General features: G+C 39.4%; 1 protein-coding gene across 2 annotated transcripts in view; it reads left to right on the top strand.

Moving 5' to 3' along the window:
- Positions 1-22,664, top strand: part of COL6A5 (collagen type VI alpha 5 chain) — a 131,927-nt gene that overhangs the window by 95,043 nt on the left and 14,220 nt on the right. For both annotated transcript variants that reach the window (XM_078432355.2, XM_078432354.2), the window contains exons 32-36: positions 927-1,414; positions 4,197-4,284; positions 4,834-5,493; positions 8,387-8,477; positions 10,703-10,911. In XM_078432355.2, the coding sequence (XP_078288481.2) occupies positions 927-1,414; positions 4,197-4,284; positions 4,834-5,493; positions 8,387-8,477; positions 10,703-10,911 (1,536 nt within the window). The remainder of the gene's footprint in view (positions 1-926; positions 1,415-4,196; positions 4,285-4,833; positions 5,494-8,386; positions 8,478-10,702; positions 10,912-22,664) is intronic.

The raw sequence follows: 22,664 nt of genomic DNA, 5'->3' as shown, positions 1-22,664 counted from the left end.
CCTTTTCCTGTGGTCTGACTTTAATAGCATTTTGAAAAGTTAGGTTTGATATGTAGGGCTGATACCCTATGAGATTCCTAAAGTTAAATCATCATAAAATTAGTAGCACTGAATTAGAAATTGCAAAAGAGCCCCATTTTTATAACAGCTCATGGTAAGCCTGCTGCGGTCCTGCTGCTCCCTTCCTCTGGCCACCCTTGCTTTCCTTCAAAAGCTAGCTTCTGGGAGGCCCTGAAATCCCCTCTCTTGGGAAATAGTCGCTTTGTCCTCTGAATGCTCTTGAAGAATAATAGTCAGTCTGTACCTTTCTGTATAGCAGTCCTCCCCGGGACAGATGCCTTGAGGGCAGTCCTGAATTCGGTTCATCTTTGCTTGTATTGCACAGTGTATATCACCCTGCATGCTACTCAATGAATATTTGTTGCATAAGCGGATGAAAATCTTCCAAGTGACTAGCATTATTGGTAGATCATTTCTGAAGATTTCTGAAGACCGTAAGCTTTCAAAACCTTCAATAAGCCATCGTATCCTTTCATTCATTTGTTTTAAAATTTTACTTACAGTAAAATTAATTGTCGTGTGCGAGTTCAGTTTTAACACATGCCTAGATTCATGTAGCCACCACCACAATCAGGATACAGAACTGTTCCATTAGCCTAGACACTCGCTTCAATTTCTTTTTAAATAGCAGACTGAGTGAGGGCTGTGAAGTCTGAGTGTTTTACCACCAAATATGACTGCTAGAGACTTATATAACACCTTCACACAAAGTGTCACCTGTGTGTACCTGTAGTTCCAGAGCTGTAGATAACACCTGTATCTCCCTAGATCTTGGTGTGAATCAGCCTCAGCCCTGGGGTAAAGAGGACGGGAAGGGCTTTTGAGCAGCAAGGTAACGTCATACTTCTTTCTGCCTTTCATGTTAGCAACAAAGTGTCCAGTGTACCCAACAGAGCTGGTATTTGCCCTGGACCAGTCCTATGGTATCACAGAGCAGAGGTTTAATGAAACGAGGAACCTCATCACATTCATCATCAATGATCTTAACGTCAAGGAAAGTAACTGCCCTGTGGGAGCAAGAGTTGTTGTAGTTTCCTATGACTCGGGCACCAGCTATCTCATCCGTGGGTCCGACTACCGTAACAAGAAACAGCTCCTCCAGCTTCTTTCCCAGATAAAATATCGACGCCCCACGGAAGCTCAAGACATCGGTAATGCGATGAAGTTTGTGGCCCGCAACGTTTTCAAGCGGACGTATGCGGGAGCCAACGTGAGGAAAGTGGCTGTGTTTTTCAGCAGCGTACAGACAGCCAGTCAGTCATCCATCCTCACAGCCACCATGGAGTTCAATGCCCTAGATATCAGTCCGGCTGTCTTTGCTCTCAATGAAAGGGTTTTCGCTGAGGCTTTTGAGGTAAGACCTTCCCCCTGCGACTTCTTTATGTTTAACTTAGTGGAGCTAGTAAGATGGGAATAGTGGGAAGTAGGGAAAGAGACGTGGTTTCTGTGCACCAGGCACTGTCCCTAGAGCTTTACATACATACTCACACATTCTCACAACCCTCTGAAGGGAACGCAGTTTTTATCTCTATTTAAAAATGAAGAAACAGGGGCACTTGGGTGGCTTAGTCAGGTGAATGTCGGACTTTGGCTCAGGTCCTTATGTCACGTTTCGCCAGTTCAAGCCCCGAACTGGGCTCTCTGCTGTCAGCACGGAACCCACTTTGGATCCTCTGTCCCCGCCCCTCTCTCTCTCTCTGCTCCTCCCCCGCTCATTCTATCTCTCTAAAAATAAACTTAAAAAACTAAATAAATAAAAATGAGGAAACTGAGGCCCCAAGAGTTTGAGTGACTTGTCCAATTGTGTATAGCTCCTAAATGGCTAAATCAAACTCCGAACTATGGTCTGTCTGATAGAAGAGGCCATGAATACGGTGTTCTACCAGCCCTCTGAAGATCAGGTGTTTCTCATATCTGTCATCTCCTTGCTGAATCTCATTGAATAGCTGGTCTTAATTTATGATGGATGAAGTTTAGGGGATCTTTGAACCCCTAATGTTGTGTAAAATATTTAATGTATATGAAGCTTTTTCCCACAAGAGGCTGTCCTGTGGGAATCTATGTTTCTTTCTCTCCCCTTCCAAATGAAGAATTTCTCCATCTACTGTTCTATTTTTTTTTTTTTTTTTGAGAGAGGTCTTAAGTGGGGGAGAGGGGCAGAGGGAGAGAGAGAGAATCCCAAAAAGGCTCTATGCTCAGCACAGAGCCCGATGCGGGGCTCAACCCAACAACCCTGAGATCATGACCTGAGCTAAAATCAAGAGTCAGACACTCAACCGACTGAGCCACCCAGGCACCCTCTGTTCTACTATTTTTAAATATATTCACATTATCCATTAACTAAGTGCTCCTGGACCTGGGTGAACCTATCCTGTCATCCAAGAGTTTATAAATATATATATATATATATATATATATACACACACACACAAATACATATATTTCTACTGTAAAAAGAAAAAGAAGCCCTCTGTAACATGAAGAAAATCAATCTGCTCATGAAACATCCAAGAAGATTTTGGGAATAGAAGACAGGGAGAGTTACAATAGAAACTGACAAAAAGGATTATAGAAAGTCAGAGTTTTTTTCTATGAAAATAATTACCTCCCAACATACTAGATAATTTATTTGTTATATTATGGCATATGTCCCCCCTCCACTAGACTTTAAGGTAGAGATTTTATCTGCTTTGTTCATTTCTATATCCCCAGCATCTAGGACACTACCTATATAACATTATAGGCATCCAATAAATATCTATTGAATGAATGAATGAATGAATGAATGAGTGTGTGAATGAATGAATGAATGAATGAAGAGCATATGGTTTATTTCTATGAATAAGCTTCCTTGATTTACCAAGATAGCATTTAGTCTTTATATGGGGGACAAAGTCAGATACAATATAACACCCAAAGTATCCAATTTTACAAAAAAATGGTAGGAATGTGGTAAATATTTTCTGACTGTAAGGCTGGAATAATTATAAATATTTTTAAATGCTTGCTCAACACTTCACAGAAAACAGGGTGTGGCTTTTCTAAATCCTTTACTTTCCCAAGGGAGAAGGGGAAAAGTATGAGTATAATATTCTTATGGCTTGAGAAATACTTTCATCACCACCTGGGAATGATAGATTTCTTTCATTGTTATAAAACTGTCTGCCTTCCATGGTGCCTCAGACAGAGAAAATGCCCAATAAATACTTACTGACTCACTGAACGAATGAGTGAGTGAATTAAATAATTAATGCTATATATTGCCCATTTCAGTAATTATTGAAGCAAGAAAAGCTATCAAGAGACAGACAAAATCAGGCCATGTACGACCAAGAATTTTGAGGAAACTTAGTGTATTCTGTTTACAATCTTTCAAAATAAACTTTCAAATTAGAATTTGTGCTTGAGGAAGTCCTCATCTGAAATAACGTGCTTGACATCTGAAAGATGTGCCTTCTTCTAAATAATGTGATTGGGATGGAAATAGTTGGGATCATTACTTAAAGAAGCCAGGGGAACTTGTACATAAATACAATTTCTGCAGGATCCAACTTCAGAAGCTGACTTGTGGCACATAATCAGCAGGTGCATAATGAGAAGCATATAGGGGTGTCTGGCTGGCTCAGTCGGTAGAACATATGACTCTTGATCTTGGGGTTATGAGTTCAAGCCCCACGTTGGGTACTTAAAATCTTAAAAAGAAAAAAAAAGCATGTAAAAATTCAGTGAAGAATTGCAGAATTAGAAATAAGTGTGAGAGTTTAATACCTGCCCCAGTAGGTGAATCTGATGGTTATCCTGGGATAGTTTTCTCATCATAGAATAAAGTGCTGATACCTGTCCTATATACTTCTTTGTGTTGTCTGGAATAAAAGCAGGATGGTGTGTGTGTGTGTGTGTGTGTGTGTGTGTGTGTGTGTGTGTGTGTGAGAGAGAGAGAGAGAGAGAGAGAGAGAATGAGAGAGAGAGAGAGAGAGAGAGAGAGAGGTTGAGAGAACATGTACTGGACTGTAATGCAAGATAATGGTGATTCATTAGGGATTTTTCAAACTAGTCCTTAAAGTGAGTGCACAATGGCTTCCAGATAATGGTTAAAGAAAATGAGCCAATAAGTATATACTTGTTTTTCATTGTAGTTTGACAACACTGGAACCTTTCAGGTGATCCCAATTTCTCCAAATGGGGAGTCTGTGTCAAAACTTCGGCGCTGTACCATTTGCTATGGTAAGACCCATGAGAAGAATTTATCGTGCAGAAACAAATGCCTTCTGAGTGAATTATTAAATCTGGCCTTATCAGATATTTCTAGTTTTGATCATAGATTCTATTTTAAGTTTTCTAGTCTTTCAATGCCATACATCAGAGTTTTAATCTTTGTAATATTTAGAGCTTCCACAGAAGGTGAAAGTTGTTTAGAATATTCTCCCAAATGATGTGGCTTTTCTTGGAGACAGTTTGGTAGTTTGTATCAAAAATCTCTAAAATACTGAAAATATTTTCTAAATGAGTTTAGACATGACTCGTAGACTTCAAGCCTGCGTGCTCCCTACGTCTGCTTTCAAAAAGACCTTCCCAAATTGTCCTCTAGTGGCCACAGAAATTTTGGGACGTTGAGAATTCCTCATTAACTTAAATAATGTGAGATTAAAGAGGTATTGGTCAGATTATTAACTCTTGGTAATCAGTTACTGAGTCACTTGAATAAGATCTCAAACAACAGTGTCTTGTTGTGCAGATATTGAACCGTTGATAAGTCTCTCTATATCTTTCCAGATAAATGTTTTCCAAGTGATTGCATCAAAGAGGTTTTTTTACCTGAAAGTTCATACATGGATGTAGCCTTCCTCTTAGACAGTTCTCGGACTATAGCAAGTGATGAGTTTAAGGCTGTGAAAACCTTGGTGAGCTCTATGATTGACAACTTTGAGGTTGCCTCAGAACCTATAACCTCAGACTTCGGTGATAGGATTGCCTTGTTGGGCTATTCTCCTTGGGATAGTTCCAGGAGAAGGAAGGGTGTGGTAAACACAGAGTTTGAGTTTATAACTTATGACAACCAAGTCCTAATGAAGAGGCACATCCAGACTTCCCTCCAAGAGCTAAAAGGAGAAGCCACTATTGGCCACACCCTACTATGGGCCATGGAGAATCTCTTCGCACAGACACCCAACTTGAGAAGACACAAGGTCATCTTTGTGATCTCAGCTGGAGAATATCGTGAGAGCAAGGATTTCGCAAAGAAAGTGGCTCTGAGGGCCAAGTGTCAAGGCTACGTCATGTTTGTGATCTCCCTGGGCTCTGCGCATAAGGATGGCATAGAGGAGTTAGCCAGCCACCCACTTGATCACCATCTGATACAGCTTGGGAGGATTCATAAACCAGACCTGAATTATATTACGAAGTTTTTAAAGCCATTTGTTCACTCTGTCAGACGTAAGCCATTATTTTGTTTTTCTTCTTTGTTTTAATAAATTAGTGTTTGCTAATAGCATTGATAGCCTAACACATCTTTGAATCTAGAGCTTATCCAAATATAACCATTGGATGGTGCGATGGAGACAGAGATGGGACATATCCTGGTTATATCCTGTTTTTACCTTGGTCATAATGTGGTGAGACTTTTTTTCATGATAGAATGTCTTTTACATTAGATCTCAGGACTAGAAAGCACAGAGTGATTGGAGGTCTCCAGAGCCACATTTGTTCAACCTGAAGAAGCTTTAGCAGCTCTTTGATGAGTATTTACATAAAAGTTTTCCCTACTGCACTTGGTTTACTTTCTTTTTTTTAAAGTTTATGTATTTTGAGAGAGAGAGAGAGAGAGAGAGAGAGAATGCATGAGCAGAGGAGGAGTAGAGAGAGAGAGGGCGAGAGAGAGAATCCCAAGCAGGCTCCGCACTGTCAGTGCTGGGCTTGGATTCACGAATTGCGAGTTCGTGAGCTGAAACCAAGAGTCAGAAGCTTAACTGACTGAGCTACCCAGGCACCCCCGATACCTGGTTTGGCACGCCCTGGAGACCTGTATGAAGGTTTAAAGATGGCGCAGTCCTGTGCTATTCCCGAAGAGTCTAAGCATACAAATCACATAGGAATCTTGTTAAAATGCAAGTCCCAGTTCAGTATGTATAGGATGGAGCCTGAGATTCTGCATTTCTAACAGTCTCTCCCGTGATGTCTGTGCTCCTGGGCCAAGAATGACATTGTGAGTAGGAAGGCTCTGGGCCAATGCACTACAAAATGTCACTAGGGTGGGTGCTAGTCCACAAACTGATCTGCAAGAGAGAAGTTCAGAAATTGAGAATAAACATCTAGAAACTTAAAGCAGTTTGACATTGCCGCAGCATACAAGTGCGTGAGCAGTGTACCTTGTCTCACGTAACAAGATGGAAACCACAAGTATCAGTCTGCAAAGGATGAGAAGTAAAAATACCTTCCCCACAAATGGTTTGAGAAATATTCTTTCTAGAGCAATAGTTCTCAACCGGGGATGATGTTGTCCCCCAGACATTTGGAAATGTCTGGAGATACTTTTTTTTTTTTTGTCACAACTGAGGGAAAGGATACTAGCATCTAGTGCGTAGAGACGAGGGATGCTGCTAAACATCCTCCAGTGATGCAGGATACCATCCCCTCCTCCATAAAGCAAAAGATGGTCCAGCCCAAATTGTCAATAGCACTAAAATTGAGAAACCCTGCCTCTAGGGCATCCCATAGAATCGGGGCTGAACCTTTTCTTTCTGAGACTCTACCAGGTGTAGACCTTGGTTCTGCTGGAGCCAACCTCACTACCCTTGAACTCCAAAGTTGCCCTGACATTCAAGGAATCTCCAACAGTACCATTGTGACGGTATCTTAAAAGTTCACTCTCCATTGCAGAGAGAGCTCCATCTTTTTGCTGTAACTCATATTTGATTGAAGAATCCCAACACCTTCCCTCCTGGGAGTATCATGTTCTTTCTTTAAATGCCTTCGGTTGTATGATATTCCATTATGTTACGTAAAAAGAAAGAAAAAGTGCTTCCAATTAACTATTGGTACCAACTTGCCTATTAGAGTTTTATATTTTATAGTAATTAAAAGAGTTCAAATTTTAGATAGACTATCGGATATCACTCTTGTGCATGCATCAAAAGGGAATATGTATAAAATAGACTGGTGGAGGCATTCCTAAAATGTCTTTATATTCAAAATTGGATTCCCGTGAGCTATTTCTTGACTCAGATTCACTGATACCTTGTGGATTGATTGTCTTGTTCCATGCAATATTGTTCTTTATGTCATCAAGATTGATGATGACACGGCACTTTTAAAAGACTATAGAATAATTAAAGCTGGACTCGGTGGATGCCTCGGGTTGCAGTTATTAGCGCTAGCTTATTTTTGATTTCCGCCTTCACAGTGTTGCTAAATGTCTCCAATTCGTCCTATAACCACTTGGTTTGTAGGAGTTAAAAGACTCCTCTACTCATACTTCTGGGAATTTTTTCTAAACTACTGACCCTTATTCTACAAGCTTTGGTGCTGACACGTTTGCTGTTCCCACACGCACGGGAAATACCACCTGTATCACAGTTCCTGCCTCACTAATAGCAGTTGTCAAATGCAATTGATTAGACGACATAGTGTTATTTCAGAGAAAGGGGAAAAAATGTTCCTCTAAGAACTAAAGAAGTACAATTGTTATGAAACCACAAACATTCTGAAATATTTTCATGGAATTGTGGCTCATTCAGTGGCCAAAAGCCTCCTTTAACTAAAAAGTATTTTCCTGAACGAAGGGAAAAATTGATACGCTTCTTAATATTCCATAGCTTATAGAAAAGCAATGGCGAGGGGATAACGGGGCATGTTATTTAGATCAATAAGCTAAAATCTTTTCTTTGATTATTTTCCTCCTAGGAAATCCACGTTAATGGGCGCAGAAGCACAGAAATAGCATCATGTAATAAAATGCTACCTTTTCTATGTTTGATCTATTAGCATAAATCTGAGTGGAAACGCCCGTCAGAATAAAATTTCCCTTAGATTCTGTTAGCCTGAGCATGTGGAAATCACGTGTCTCTGCCTCACAATTAACCCTTAAATGAGCAGTTCAAGGAGGTTTGTTTCCATGAGCCTAGTAATTCTTTGGCTGCAAAGCCCTCTGAAATCAAATTTTGAATGCTATTTCTAGTTGCTACTATTTTCTGTGTGCACCCCAGCCAAGTTTTGCTGAAATATTTTAGTGACATTTATTGCTTCAAGCCAATTCCTGTTGGGATTCTTGTTCCTTAGCAAACCTAATTTCTGATTTCAAAATCTAACTATAACTTTGCTCTCTCAATAGGGGGATTCAACCAGTACCCACCACCAATGCTTGAGAATGCCTGTAGACTCATCGGTGCAGAAGGAGAGGATAATCAATATAGCGATTTCCTGTGAGTTAGAAAGCTCTTACATGTACAAGGGACTGTTAATTGACTCATGGGTATACAACTGGCTGACGGCGGGTTATTAGGTCGAGGAGGCTAATAAGGTCTCTGAAGTAAAGGCTTTTCATGTATTCCATTTTCTGTAGCACTTGTTACACGGCAACTGTGCTTTCCGGATTGATGTGTCTATAACATCCTCATGGGCTTTATTACAAATTTGTCTTTCAATTCATGGTTTCCTGAGAAATTCCCACATTGAAATGTTCCCCAGAATAGAACCCACAGTTTCGGCTCAACCACCTTGGCCTCCCTTCTCCTCTCTCCACACCGTCAGCACTAAGTTCTGGCCACATTGGAGTCTTGTCTGCCTTGTGTGAACCGTTGCTTCACCCTCCTGGGTTTCTGGTCACACCACCTGGAACTCTGTTGCTACCAGTGAGATCTTACCCATCAACCGTGGCCCTGATGAAGCTGTCTCCTCTTTGAAGCCCATTTTTACTTTCAAAGTCCTTACTTTCTTGTACCTTCTTACACCTTATGCTGTGGAGGCACTTATTAGAGTATATCCCAATGTCATGTCTCACCGAAGTCTGGGGTTGCATATGATTCATTGTTTCATACCCCAAAAGATAGCATAAAAGACCCCACACCGTAATTGCACATGTAAGTATTTTTTCTTAAAGTGCACATGTAAGTATTTTTTCTTAAAGTCATATCCTAAATAACAATGTAAATAATTAGAATGAATCTTGAACCTCAAACAGAATGAGTAGCCCTTTTGGTTTCTCTGTACTTCTCTCTTTACTTCCCCAAGCTCGGATCCCTGACTGCAGCCTTGCAAAAGCCTAGATTTAAGCCCATAATTACTCCTTCCTCTCAGATTGCAATTAAGCAAAGAGCTTCTCAGAACAGATAAGGTCTCTTACACACATCCAGAAGCAAAACAGCAAGACGAAGCATTCTCAGAACTCATGCAAGTACGTATTCCTATAATGTCAGATTGCATTTACTTGGTAGTTTAGCAAGAAAGTGTCCAGCAGCCAACACGTGAAGAATAATATGGCACTGATGTCACGTGAAGCAGTATTTCCCTACATTGGATAAGTCATGAGTTCACTTAAGGGCAAATCCATTCTTACGGAACTGCAGACAAAATATTATAATGTTACTCGAACATGTAAACCTAAATGCTATGTTTACAGTTCTTGTGCCACTATCAGACTAAAAAAAATGTGCATCACATCCAAGCAAACCCAGCAAAACACAAATTTAAAACACTAATTTAAGATAGCGGATGATTCTGCTTTGCCAAAATAAAATTCCTGAAAACTAAAAAAAATACAGTACATATTGATAAACGAATGTAAAATATGATGCATGTTGCAGAGGTACGTCTGCTTTCAGCTTGTCTACTCTGTTGCATGATGTCTTAATTCCTCACCCCTTGTCCTTACCTGGTACTGTTGCAGAATTATGCATATTGTGTGTCATGATATCATTTGGCTTTCACTTGGGGTGAACGTATTATTCATGTGTCGTATCTGACTTTTTTCCCTTTCCTCATTAACTCTCAACAGTTAAGGCAATAATACTCCTGGGTGCTGAATATTAGTAGCAAACACAGATGTGAACATGGACATTGAAATTGCAAAAAGGTGCCTAAATAGAATAAAAGTAAAAATCAACTTGTATTGAATGTGTTTTCTGTCATCATCTAAACAAAAACACAGTGTTACCAAGTTATAAAGAATTCTTAAACTCCTAAGACTATAAATGTAATACCATTTTAAGAGCTATGATGTCAATGAGGTAAGTTTTGTACAGTCTTATTCTTCTCAGAACAGTTTTTGGTAAATTACTATTTTCTGTATTTTCTATGGGGATTGATATCAATATGAGGGATTATGGTGGTTCCAAATAACCTATGATAGAGGTTCTTGTCATTTATCTAAAACTCTGTCACCAATCAGACTTGGTTTATTCCAAAGTAATGGTTATTAGGCAATAAGCAGATGGGGGAAAAGGAAGGATAAATGGGAATTTTTATTTGTCAGTTTATACTTTTTAAAAATAAGAAAATCTTAATAATTGTATTGAAATGCATTTAGATTTTTATCTAATCTGTATTTCTTCTAAGAAATGGTTAAGTAATATATCACATTGTTAGGAAATCTTATTTGCATTCCCAAAGCTGTGGAGATTCACCTAAAGCTTTCCATTTTATCTGCTAGATTTACTCCTGAGCCACATGAGGTTTCTTCGGGAGAGAACAGCTTCCCTGGCCAGGAATTAAGTGCTGGGAGAGACTCATCCTTTGTGTTGGAGGACAGTGGAAGTGACCACTTGGTTTACATCCCAAGCCACATGCTGATGCCACAAGAATTAACGATTAAATATGAAAAAGGTCAGGATTCTGAAGAAATTGCAAGTTTCACTTCTGGTAAGGAAATGAAAAGTGATGATGGACATTTTTAAATGACGGGGTCCTCATCTTTTAACACTAGCAGAGAATCAAGTAAAATGAATCGTGTTATCTAAAGCAGCTTTTCTCGAGTTCAACATAGTAGCTGCAACAGCTTTTATTGAAAATGAAGATTTAGACGGCAACAGGCACCACTGAGGAGATCACTGATATAAGCTCTAAGAAATGTCCCTGATATTCTCACCTAACTTGAGATTTCTCTAGCCTCCACAGCTTAACAGGTTAGTGTGATGTAGTAGAAGGAAAAAATACAGAGAACATTGGAGCAAAGGAAGGATTGAAATCACTTTAAAAGTTGGCCGGGCCAGGGCCTCAGACATTGCAATTGCATGAGAAGGTATGTTATGTTGGAGGTACTTGGAAAAGACAGAGCACAGACGTCCCCGCGGCCTACTCTGAATGGCAAAGCAAGAAACCGTTATCTTCCAGCAGGTTTAATAGTTTCAAACCAATCAGACACAGAGGACTTTTGTCTGTGTTTTCACTGAAAAGGGTGACGTTCTAAACAGACTTCAACCGTTTCAGCTGTACACCTACGGGCTTCCAAAATGCTCCTTTGGCCAGCATGCTCGCATTTCAAGCATTATGTCCTAAGTATCATGTATGTTGTTAGACTGCACAAGTTTAATAGAAAAAGGGGCCAATTTCGTGCCACTTATTCCTAAGAATGAATCATACTCATTCTCAGTGATTTCCTTGGATAAATTGTCCCCCTCCTTATGAAATATAAATATTTGAATTTATCGCAAAAGCAACTGAACTTTCCCTTTTGAAGCTAGAATTAAGAATAAAAAGGTCAATCATTAGTTGAAACATAAGGCTTAAAAAAAGAGGTAATGCAGTAAAACCAAATGTGTGTAATGCTGTGGCATCATGACATTCAATTGTCTATTTTTAAACAATTTTTATTATCCTATAGACATAGCTCAAGCAAGAGAATAGAATACTTCTTTTTAATGGATATAGCTAATTTTGGGTGTTCATTTCAATGATATGGTATAGGAATTTATGATGGTTTGGTTTAAAAAGAAGAAAAAGAAAAAAAAATAAGTTGTTTGACAGGGTTAGAATACCAAACTGTCAATTGTGATTGTTTCATTAGAGGTAAGCATTCTAAAGTCTAAGAACTCAGAAATGTGAATCTTTTCAGGAAAAGACAGATATGACTGGATATTTAAGAAAAAAAGAAAAAGAAACTCCTTGTTGCCATTTTTTAAAATGTTTATTTATTTTTGAGAAAGAGAGAGACAGAGTATGAGCAGGGGAGGGGCAGAGAGAGAGAGAGAGAGAGAGAGAACAAATCTAAAGCAGGCTCCAGGCCCTAGCTGTCAGCACAGAGTCTGATGCGGGGCTCGAACCCATGAACTGTGAGATCATGACCTGAGCCAAAGTCGGATGCCTAACCGACTAAGTCACCCAGGCGCGCCTGTTGCCATTTTTAATAACCATTGTTCAGTAATATTAGAAAGACTTTTCATTTGGTTTTCCAGATGTTGGAGAACTGAGATACTTGTAGCCAGCGGAAGGTCCATTTTGGCTGAACAAACAATTGTACATGGCTCTAGTAGGAAAAAATGTAGATTGTTAGTTGCCCCTCCCCACTTCATTTCTCCTGGAATGGGTTGAAGTGTATTGGGAGCTCTGTGGAGGATATTGTCATGTTGTGGTGCCTGCAAACAGTGTGAGTGTCAGACCTAAGGATAATATATATATTTTAACCTTTAAAATAAGTCTGAGTTTCAGATCATAATTGTTGTCTAGGGACTTTGTGCTATTTTCTTTTTTTCCCTTCCTCCCTCCCTTCCTTCATTCCTTCCTTCCTTCCCTTTCTTTTCTTCCCTTTCCTTCCTTCTCTTTCCTTCCTTTCTTCCTCCCTCCCTCCTTCCCTCCTTCTCTTTCTTTCATCATCTTTAGCCAGTTGCAAAAACCTGCTGAGAACTCTGTATATAATGTGCTGTCCCCGGAAAGTACATTGTGGTTCAGATACTGTATTCAGTTGCTAAGAGATGAGCTTTGATTAGTTTCAGATGTATGGCACAAAGGAAAGGTTGATAACTTGCATAAGCACCTCCATATGCTGTGCTTATTACTCATTTGTAATGTGATGCTGATGGCTGATTTTCCTGCTCTTGAACTGAGAGTCTTGGGGGAAAGTGGGAATCTGAACTGTTTAAGAAATGTATAGTTTCCAGAGTCCCGTGCACTGGCAGTGAGTTGTGTATCTTTCACAGGAAGCATAATCACCATCTCTCTACCTGTGCCCATCCCTTTGCTTCTTACCACCTGCTCTGATTTCCAAGTTTGCCTTCAATTCCATCACCTTTCCTGGCCCTCTCCAGTCCTTATCAGCAGCTAAAGAACAGTCCGTATCAGAATCACCTGAAAGTCCTTCCTAAACACAGATTGCTAAACCCTCCTCAGAACGACTGCTTTATATTTAGGGGTTTGAGTGGCGAAGAAGGGCTACGGGCTTGAAAACCACTGATGATTTTGGTATGTCCTCAAGTTTGAGATCCACTATCCCAGGGATTCTCAAAGGGTGGTCCCTAAACCAGCAGCATGAGCAGCCCCTGGAAACTCGTTAGAAATGCAGCTTCTCAGCATTCATCCCAGACCCACTAAGTCAGAAACTCTGGGGCTGGGGTTCAGCAATCTGAGTTTTCACCAGCAGCACAGGAGACTCTTACACAGGTTGTGTCTTCAGAACTACTGCTTACCCTACCACTTTGGGGTCCCGGATTTGCTTTACGTTCTCAATGGAGCCGAAAGCAATTGAATGTCTAGTAGTGTCACAGAACAGAAGTGGGAGTCCCGTTTCCGAAGGATTCCAGGTGAACTGCGTTACGGTTTTATTTTATTCATCTAAGACCACTGAACAGTCATCCCTCCCTCTCTCCGTCTAACATCTAACAAAAACGCTTTTTAAGATCTAAATATATAGAGATAATGTAGAGATAATATCATGCATTTTGACCACAACATCTGCCATATAAAAATTCTTTGGAAAATTCAGTCCTTCCTAATTGTGTGCCAATGGAATACATGAGTTCTTTGGAATTATGTAATGAAAAATGGGTGGTTTAATTCTAAGCATCTTGCGAGTGTTGACCCACTGGTAAGCATAGCACTTTCATCAAGTATGCTCTGTTGACCAATGTTTAAGATACAGTCAATCTACTTTCAAGATTAAAGGACAGGATAATTTGTAATGAAACATTAAATATTAACCCAAATTCGGCCTAGGGTTCGCTCATAGCTTTAAGGGGTCTCAGGCCATAGGATAACTTCAACTGATGTTCTTTTCAATGAATTTCATCTGGTGATGAGAAGCAACACTTCTCCCTTTCAGCTAATCTGGTATCGCGCTTAAGGGATTTTGCAGTCTTTGTTTTACATTTTTTATTTTTCTAACTTTAATCTGTTTCCAATCTACAAATCAGCTTTTTTTTCTTTTTTTTTTTTTTAAGCCAATATGTCTTTTGACTTCGACTCAGTCACAGGGTATTAGAGCTGAAAAGGTATTTAGTGATGACCTCTTGCAAATTCACCTAAGGGCAATTGCGCTCTACCTGCCCCAGGAGACTTACTGCAATGTCTGGAGATGATTTTTGTTGTCACAACTGGAGAGTGCTACTAACATCTAATGGGTAGAGGCCATGGATGTTGCTAAACATCCTACAATGCCCAGAATTCCCCCTCCCAACAAAGAATTATCCAGTCAAACTGCCAATAGTGGGAGAAACCCTGTTTTAGAAGAAACTTCGTACTCCCAAGGTCATTCAGGAAGATTCAAAATAGGGACTCACAATCCCTACACTCTTAGACTCTCAAAATTCTGCTGATTTTTTAAAAATTATAAAAGTACAAAATTTGAATGTTGAGAACCTCAAATAATTTAGTAAGCAGCTATTTGTAGTGTAGAATATATTCTTTGGTTTTTCCATAGCATATAGGTTTACATAGTTTCATTCAATTGGATATTCTGTTTTCCATGTAATATGTCATATGTTTTACATATTGCTGCAGGCTTCACACTGATTTTTCTGTATCCTCATAATGTTGCTTTCAATGAGTGAATTTATTTATCTCTTGTTGAACACTTACCTTCTAATTTTTGCTGTCATGTACTGAACTTGAATATGTTATCTTGACTTCTGCTAAATTTACATCTGTGCTGGAATTAAATGCAGCAGAATTGGCTTCTGAGTCCCCTATGGAACACCAGTGGAGTGTCCTACTTTCATATCAGTGTACATTCTAAAAAGGAGGTCAGTAATAAAATTGTGGTCATACCTGAATTTTATTTTATTTTTTTAAATGTTTGTTTGAGAGAGAGTGGGAGAGAGCATGTGCGAATGAGGAGAGGGGCAGAGAGAGAGAGGGAGAGAGAGAGCATCCCAAGCAGGCTCTGCACTGTCAGCGTGGAGCCCGATAAAGGCTCAATCCCATGAACCGTCAGATCATGACCTGGGCTGAAATCGAGAATATGACACTTAACCAACTGAGCCACCCAGGAGCCCCTGAATTTTAATGTTTCATGAACTCTTTAGGAAGTCTCACCCATCTTGATGTTCTTTGGGGGAATCAACTGAGTTTCCTGATCCGCTTAAGACATTAAGATGACCAGTTTTGGTTGTCTTCCTTGAAGGTTTTGCAGGTGGGCAAAACTAATGTGAACTGATGGTTCAAGGTGTGTGGACTTTTTGAATTCAGATGCACATGACGGTTGCTTCTGTATGTCTCAAGCAATTATTTACTGCAAGTGATAAAGTAATGCTCTAGAGCACGACTGACATTTTTTTATGTGGACTCTTTCTTAAGGAATAAAACGTGGCTGCTTCGAGTAGTAATTGGGTCATAGTGACGGTGGTGGTGGTAGAAATGGTGTTGGCATCTCCACCATAGAGATGGTGGCGGTAGAGGTGAAGGCAGTGGCGGTGAAGGTGTTAGCTGTTGCTGCTGGTGGGGTAGAGGTGTGTAGTGGGGATGTTGGCGACAGTGACATTGTTGATGGCAGAGATGGAGGTAAGGGTATGAGACTTGGGTGGTGACGGTCAGGACGGTGATACTGGTATTGGTGGGGAGGTGATGGGGGTGGAGGTGATAGTGACAGCGCCCGCTGAGGGCTTAACTATATGAAAGCGCTAAGCATTTATGCTTATATGATTACTCAGATGGCCTTTCATGGAGCAAACATGTATTTGGCTCCTGTTCTGAGTTAAGCCCTGAGCTAGTCTCTTTGGGGGGGTTAGAGAGCTTTTGTTTTGTTTTGTTTTAAAGACTCAGAGGCCCCGTCTTCAAGGAGCTTGTGGTCTTCAAGGATACTTGTGGTCAGAAAGTATTCAGTTTGATTAAAAGTGCAAATGGGATGCTTGGGTTATTCCATGCAGTACGATTCTCAAAGCACTGTGGGCACTCTCTCACTTGACGATTGAATAATGCGTGAGGAATAACCATAACCACAGAAGCTACTGCTTACTTAGCGCAACTGTGTGCCAGGCACAATGCTAAGCACATTACATACATGATTTCATTTAATCTGTACCAAAAAGCCTATCATTTTTATTATTATTACATTGTGTGCTTTACAGATGAGGATATTTAACATGCAAAAGTTAAGAACTTCAAGCCAAGCCACAGAGCTTTAAGTGGTAGGGCCAGGATTCAAACCCATGCCCACTTACTTTTATCGGTGTGTTCCCTGTTGCTTGCCGATGGCATTGTCTGCATTTACAGATGAAGAAATATATCCAGTTGCCAAATTTGAGAAGAAGTTCAATCACATCATCATTTGGGAGACTTATTTCTAAGTCATTTTGGTAGTGCCATTTTATTTTAAAAATTTAATTTTATTTAAAAAAATTCCTACTTATAAACGCATCCAGAGGCACTCAGGCCAGAATAAATTGATTTCATAAACTGTTTATAAACTCATTCAGAGGCCAGAGCGCAGAATAACACCATGAAGACTAAAATGCCAGATCTGGGTGGTTTGGGTCTAAATAATTCCTAAGGCATGCATCACTTTTTCTCAGTATGCTGGTACCTTCTGCAGACTATTGTTTCAGAGCATGAAGCGACAGCAAGAGTGAGTCTTTCAGACTAAGTGCCACCTAGAAGAGTCTACACCAAGAAAGGTATTTATTCTAAGTCTTTGGGGGCAAAGGATGAAATCTATTTTAAGACCATCCCTTCTACTTATTCAGGCAGATGGGGAAGAGAGGACCTCATACAACAAAACAAGAGAATTTTTAATGTGTCTGGTTTTTTCTTTGGTGTAAAATCATGACACATAGTCACACATACTCTTGAGCCTCCCTCCCTTGCTTCCCCAGCTTAGAGCTTGGCCAGTGACCTCAGCAGACAGGAGGGAGGACAGGCCAGGGGTGGCACCTGTTTTTTTACATTTTTTTTAATGCTTATTTATTTTTGAGAGGGAGAGACAGAGTGCAAGCAGGGGAGGGTTGGAGAGAGAGGAAGACACAGAATCCGAAGCAGGCTCCAGGCTCCGAACTGTCAGCACAGAACCCGACATGGGACTCGAACACACGAACCATGAGATCATGACCTGAGCCGAAGTTGGATGCTTAACTGACTGAGCCACCCAGGGACCCCAAGGGGTGGCATTTTTAAATGGAAAGGTACATAAATTATTGCCAACTCCTCCATAGTTAAGCATTCATAAACACAACAGAATGTATTGTGTTCTCATTTCTGAGAGCACACATATGTACGCATGTGCAAGCTGTGTTCCACTAACACTAGTTGACTATCCATGTTTTCTTATGGAAATTCTGATTTGTGAAATATAGTAACATGGGAAGGATTTTCAGATGTCTGGGACTTTTCCATTTGTTTATTTCCCTCTAAAAATTGTATTTGTGGAGTATTCGGGATATGTTAGGCACAGTACAAGCTTTATCTAATTCTCTAAAAAACCTTATAAGGTTATGGTTTATTATTACTGTTTTTAAGTAATGAAACTGAGATACAGAGGGTCACAGAGGTAACAAATGGCAGAGACAGGACTCAAACCGCAAAGGTTCTACTCATAACCACTGTCGTATGATACCTAGAGAAGACAAAATTGCAAATTTTATTTAATTCATCTAGTTGCCTACTTTTGGAAGAAAACTTTCTCTAGTGGCTTCAGTCAGAAGGAATAGCAGTTGACCAAGAACCTCATTCTTCAGATCAGGTCCCAGGGCCTTTAGCGAGGTGGTTCATGTGTCCCTTAATGTGTCTGCAGTGTTCTTATGTCTGATGACCAGTTCTGAAGGAGTTACATGAGTGGGGCTCAAATCCTGCCTCTTCCCCTTAGAGGCTGTCATTTCTTGGCCAAGTCATTTACTCACTCCAAGCCTCTGCTTGCTCATCTGCAGAAAGGGAATAATGATAATTCTACCCTCATAGTGCCTTGTGGAAGGTTAAATGAGAGAAGGCATGCGTAGAGCTGAGCACAAGACCTAAAGTGAACTGAACGCTCAATTAAATACTCAGAAGGTGGGAAAGCAGCAAAGAACACATTGCTAACCTCCTGGGAAGTCTGACAAAACAAGGTTAACTTGAACCTCTCAGCCACAGCTCATGTGGACAGAAATATGCACATAAGGTAGTCTCAGTTGTACATGTGGCTTGCCTGTGGAGAACATATGGCTCATTTTGTCCCCTGGACAGAGGGCCAGATCACTGGATAACTCATGCATATCCTGAGGTTTCTCACGAAGGCCATGAAAAGCAGTATAGCTACTTCACAGCATACTTAATCCCATTCCAAATGGCGCAGGTCCTGAATTTTCTCCCTTCTCTCTGAATTCCCTTTCCACCCCCACTTCTCCCTAAAGTTACTGGAGCACATATGGTGTTATGGCTTACATGTTGGCCAGAGTTAGGCTAATCTCTGGGGGCGCTTCCCTGGAAACCTAACTGGATCCTTCATTCCTTCCAAGCCTCCTCCACAATAAAGTGAGCCAGCCCTTCCTCTTCTGCCATTCTGAGGAAATTCTTCCATAGACTTGAAGATGGGAATTTGGCTTCTTGACATTTCCAGAAAATACACAGCATTGCCATGAGCTCTGGGTATATTGTATCCACACTCCTGCCAGGTTTTCTTGAGGGAAAATGTTTTTGAAGGCTCACTCTCCCTAAGTAAAATAAATTTAAACTCAAAGTAGAAAAATCATTCTTTATGTTTGACAAATTTAGAGTTTTTTAACCGTAAGCATCCACTTTGAGCTTCTTGAGTCTCATGCTATTCCTGTAAATAGAAAGAGAGCCTAGGGGCGCCTGGGTGGCTCAGTCAGTTGAGCATCAGACTTCGGCTCAGGTCATGATCTCATGGTTCGTGAGCTCGAATTCCGCGTCAGGCTCTGTGCTGACAGCTCAGAGCCTGGAGCCTGCTTCTGATTCTGTGTCCCCTTCTCTCTCCACCCCACCCCTGCTTGTGCTCTGTCTCTCTCTGTCTTTCAAAAATGAATAAACATAAAAAAAATTTTTAGAAAGACAGCCTATTTTTATCGATTTTGTAGGTGAAAATACACCCCATTAGAAATTAATGCTGCTGGGTACTTTGGAAAAGGATTGAGATTTTGTTCAGTTATAAAGAGAAAATTGGAAAAAACAGTAATCTTTTTGATATGAGCACGTGTGAAAAAATATTTCACGTGTGAAAAAATATTTCACTAACATAAGTCAGCCCTCTTCCTCTGTCAAAACATTTGTGAAATACTTTTCCTCGTGCTTTGATAAAGTGTGTTGATTGACCTTTATAAGGAAGCCAGAATGCTTTAGTTGGAAAACAGAGATACTGATGACAGAGCAGGTGGTGGTTAGTTAACTCCAGGATGGTAAACTTCAACATGACAGAAATGACTATTTAACTGACCTTCACAGTTGCTAATCCACTATAGCCAAGAACTCTAGAAGCGTTTTTGGTGGTGATGTTTTAGGGCTAAAGTGTGCTACATAGCAGTCACAGCGAGGAAGAATATAAAATAAATGCTTTTGTCTACACTTTAATAGTTTCATTAGAGACCTTTATCTTGATAAAAAATTCTAAGAAGAATTTAAAACTAGGTTCCTGGTGGGGAATGGGAGGCCCACAAGTTTTATACATACTTGTGAAATACAAAATCCTATTCAGTTACTACAAGTGTATTGATAAAGGAAGAATCTGGTATATAAATGATGAATTCTTAGTCCTTTTGTGAAAAGGAAGAGAACATAGGAACATCTCAAACAAAATGGCCAGTTCTTATCTATTTTATATATATATATATGTATATATACTTTATATTTATATTTATATTTATATTTATATTTATATCTCTACACACACACACACACACACACACACCCCAATAGTTTTCAGGACACTAGACATCAGGAATTAAAAGATTGATCCCTGAGAGGCAGAAACAAATGAGGTAAACCCTATGCTCCAGCTTACTGCCATGGTGCAGAAAGGAGGAATTCAAGTGGAGCCCAAATGCACTCCTAGAGATGAGGAGGCAGAGCTGAGAACCCAGGGAGACCAAAATGGTAAGAGTTCCCAGGACAGAATACCAGAGAGGAGAGAGCTTCAAAGAGAGAGAATTCCAGAGATCTGCAGAGGGTCCCCTTAATTATTCAGCAGAATGGTGACGGTACATGCATATGAAGAAATGCCCTAAGCTTGGGGGAAGAACCATCAGAAAAGATTACAGAATAGTGCCAGCTGTTCACAGAGGGCCAGGAACAATGCTTTTTCCTGCCAGCAAGCCTAGAAAAACTCATAATTCATAGAGTATTAGGGGAGAAAACTCAGGGAGGTCTTGTCTCAGTAGTGGGGAGTAATTAGCTTTAAATTAAGCACTGCTCTAGATTTGCCACCTAAATCATAATAGCACGACCCAAAAGGATCAAACTGTTTTCATGTAACATGAATATTTATAGGAAAACAAAAGTATTCCATATCAAAAAAAGGAGCATTTCACAATATCTGGCACAAAAAGAAGCATGAAAGTCATGACCATAATCAAGAACATAATCACTCTTAAAACGAAGTGGAACTGACACAGATATTAGAATTAGCAAAGATATCAAAATAGTTATTATAACTATATTCCATATGTGAAAAAGTTAAGTAGAGATGTGCAAGATATAAGAAAAAGATTCAAATAGAATATGTAGAGATAAAAAGTTGCAATGTCTAGGATGAGCAATACACTGGATGGGATTAATAGCAAATCAGATTTGGTAAAAAAAAAAATATCAATAAACTTAAAGACATGGCAATAGAAATTATCCAAAATAAAACTAAAGGAGAGAAAATATTTTTTAAAAGTGAAAAGAACATCAGAGTTTCAATACCCTTTCTCAATAATTGGTAGGAATATCAGCAGGGATACAGTAGTCTTGAGCAACCTTAGTAACTAACCTCACCTAATGGATATTAATAGAATACTCCAGACAACAACAAAATTCACATTCTTTTCAATACACATGAAACACTCACCAAGATAGTCCATATTGTGGGCCATAAAGCAATTCTCAAAAGTTTAAGAGATTGAAGTCATGCCAAATATATTCTCTGGCCAAAACAGAATTAAATTAAAAATCAGTGGCAGAAAGATCTTCAAAAAATCCTCAAGTGTTTGGAAACTAAGTGAAGCACTTCTAAATAATCCATGATCAAAGAAGAAATCAGAAAGGAAATTAGAAAGTATTTTGAAATGAGTGAAAATAAAATCACACTATACCAGAATTTGTGAGATTCCACTAACACAATACTTACAAGATCATCTATAGCATTAAATACTTACATTGGTAAAGAAGAAAGTTTTCAGAACAATGACTTCAAATTTCACCTCAAGAAATCAGCAAAGAAAGAACCCAGGGTAAGCGGAAGAAAAAAGGAAGTAATAAAATTAAAGTGGAACTCAATGAAATAGAAAAGAGAAAATCAGTGAAACCCAAAAGGTGTTTCTTTGAGAACGTCAATAAAATTGGGTGACTGTCAGCTTTGCTGACGGCTCAGAGCCTGGAGCTTGCTTCAGATTCTGTGTCTCCCTCTCTCTTTGCCCTTCCCCACTCGTGCTCTGTTTCTCTCTCAAAAATAAACAAACATTAAAAATTTTTTAAGAAAATGATAAACTGACCAGGAAAAAAGAAAAGACACTATTAAATCAGGAATGAGAGAGTAAACATAGTCTACACATATTAAAAGGATAGTCAGAGAATATGATAAATAATATTTTGCCTCTAAAGTAGCTTAGGTGAAATAGACAGATTGATTTCTTGCAATTTTCACAAATTACCAGAACTCATTCAAGAAGTAATCTAAGTAGCCCTAAACCTATTAAAGAAATTGATTTGTAGTTCAAAATTTCCCATATAGAAGCCAAAATAACTTCACTGGTAAATTCAACAAAACGTTTACGAAAGAAATAATACTAATTCTACACAAACTCTTACAGAAAATTAAAGAGGGAGAAATTCTTTTCCAGCTCATTCTTTGAGGCCAGATTACCATGATAGCAAAACCAGACAAAGGCATTATGTGAAAATGAAAGTACATGCCAATATTCCTCATAAACATAGATGTAAAATTCAAAACAAAATTTTAAGTAAATCAAATCCAATAATATTAACTTGATTGTTGTAATCATTACACAAGGTATAGTGTTATTAAAATACCACATTATAAACCTTACCATTTATGTATAATTTTT

Source organism: Panthera onca, chromosome C2 (assembly GCF_046562875.1).
Source record: "Panthera onca isolate mPanOnc1 chromosome C2, mPanOnc1 haplotype 2, whole genome shotgun sequence".
In the NCBI taxonomy this organism is placed as follows: Eukaryota; Metazoa; Chordata; class Mammalia; order Carnivora; family Felidae; genus Panthera; species Panthera onca.
This window is presented reverse-complemented; position numbering and strand designations above follow the sequence as displayed.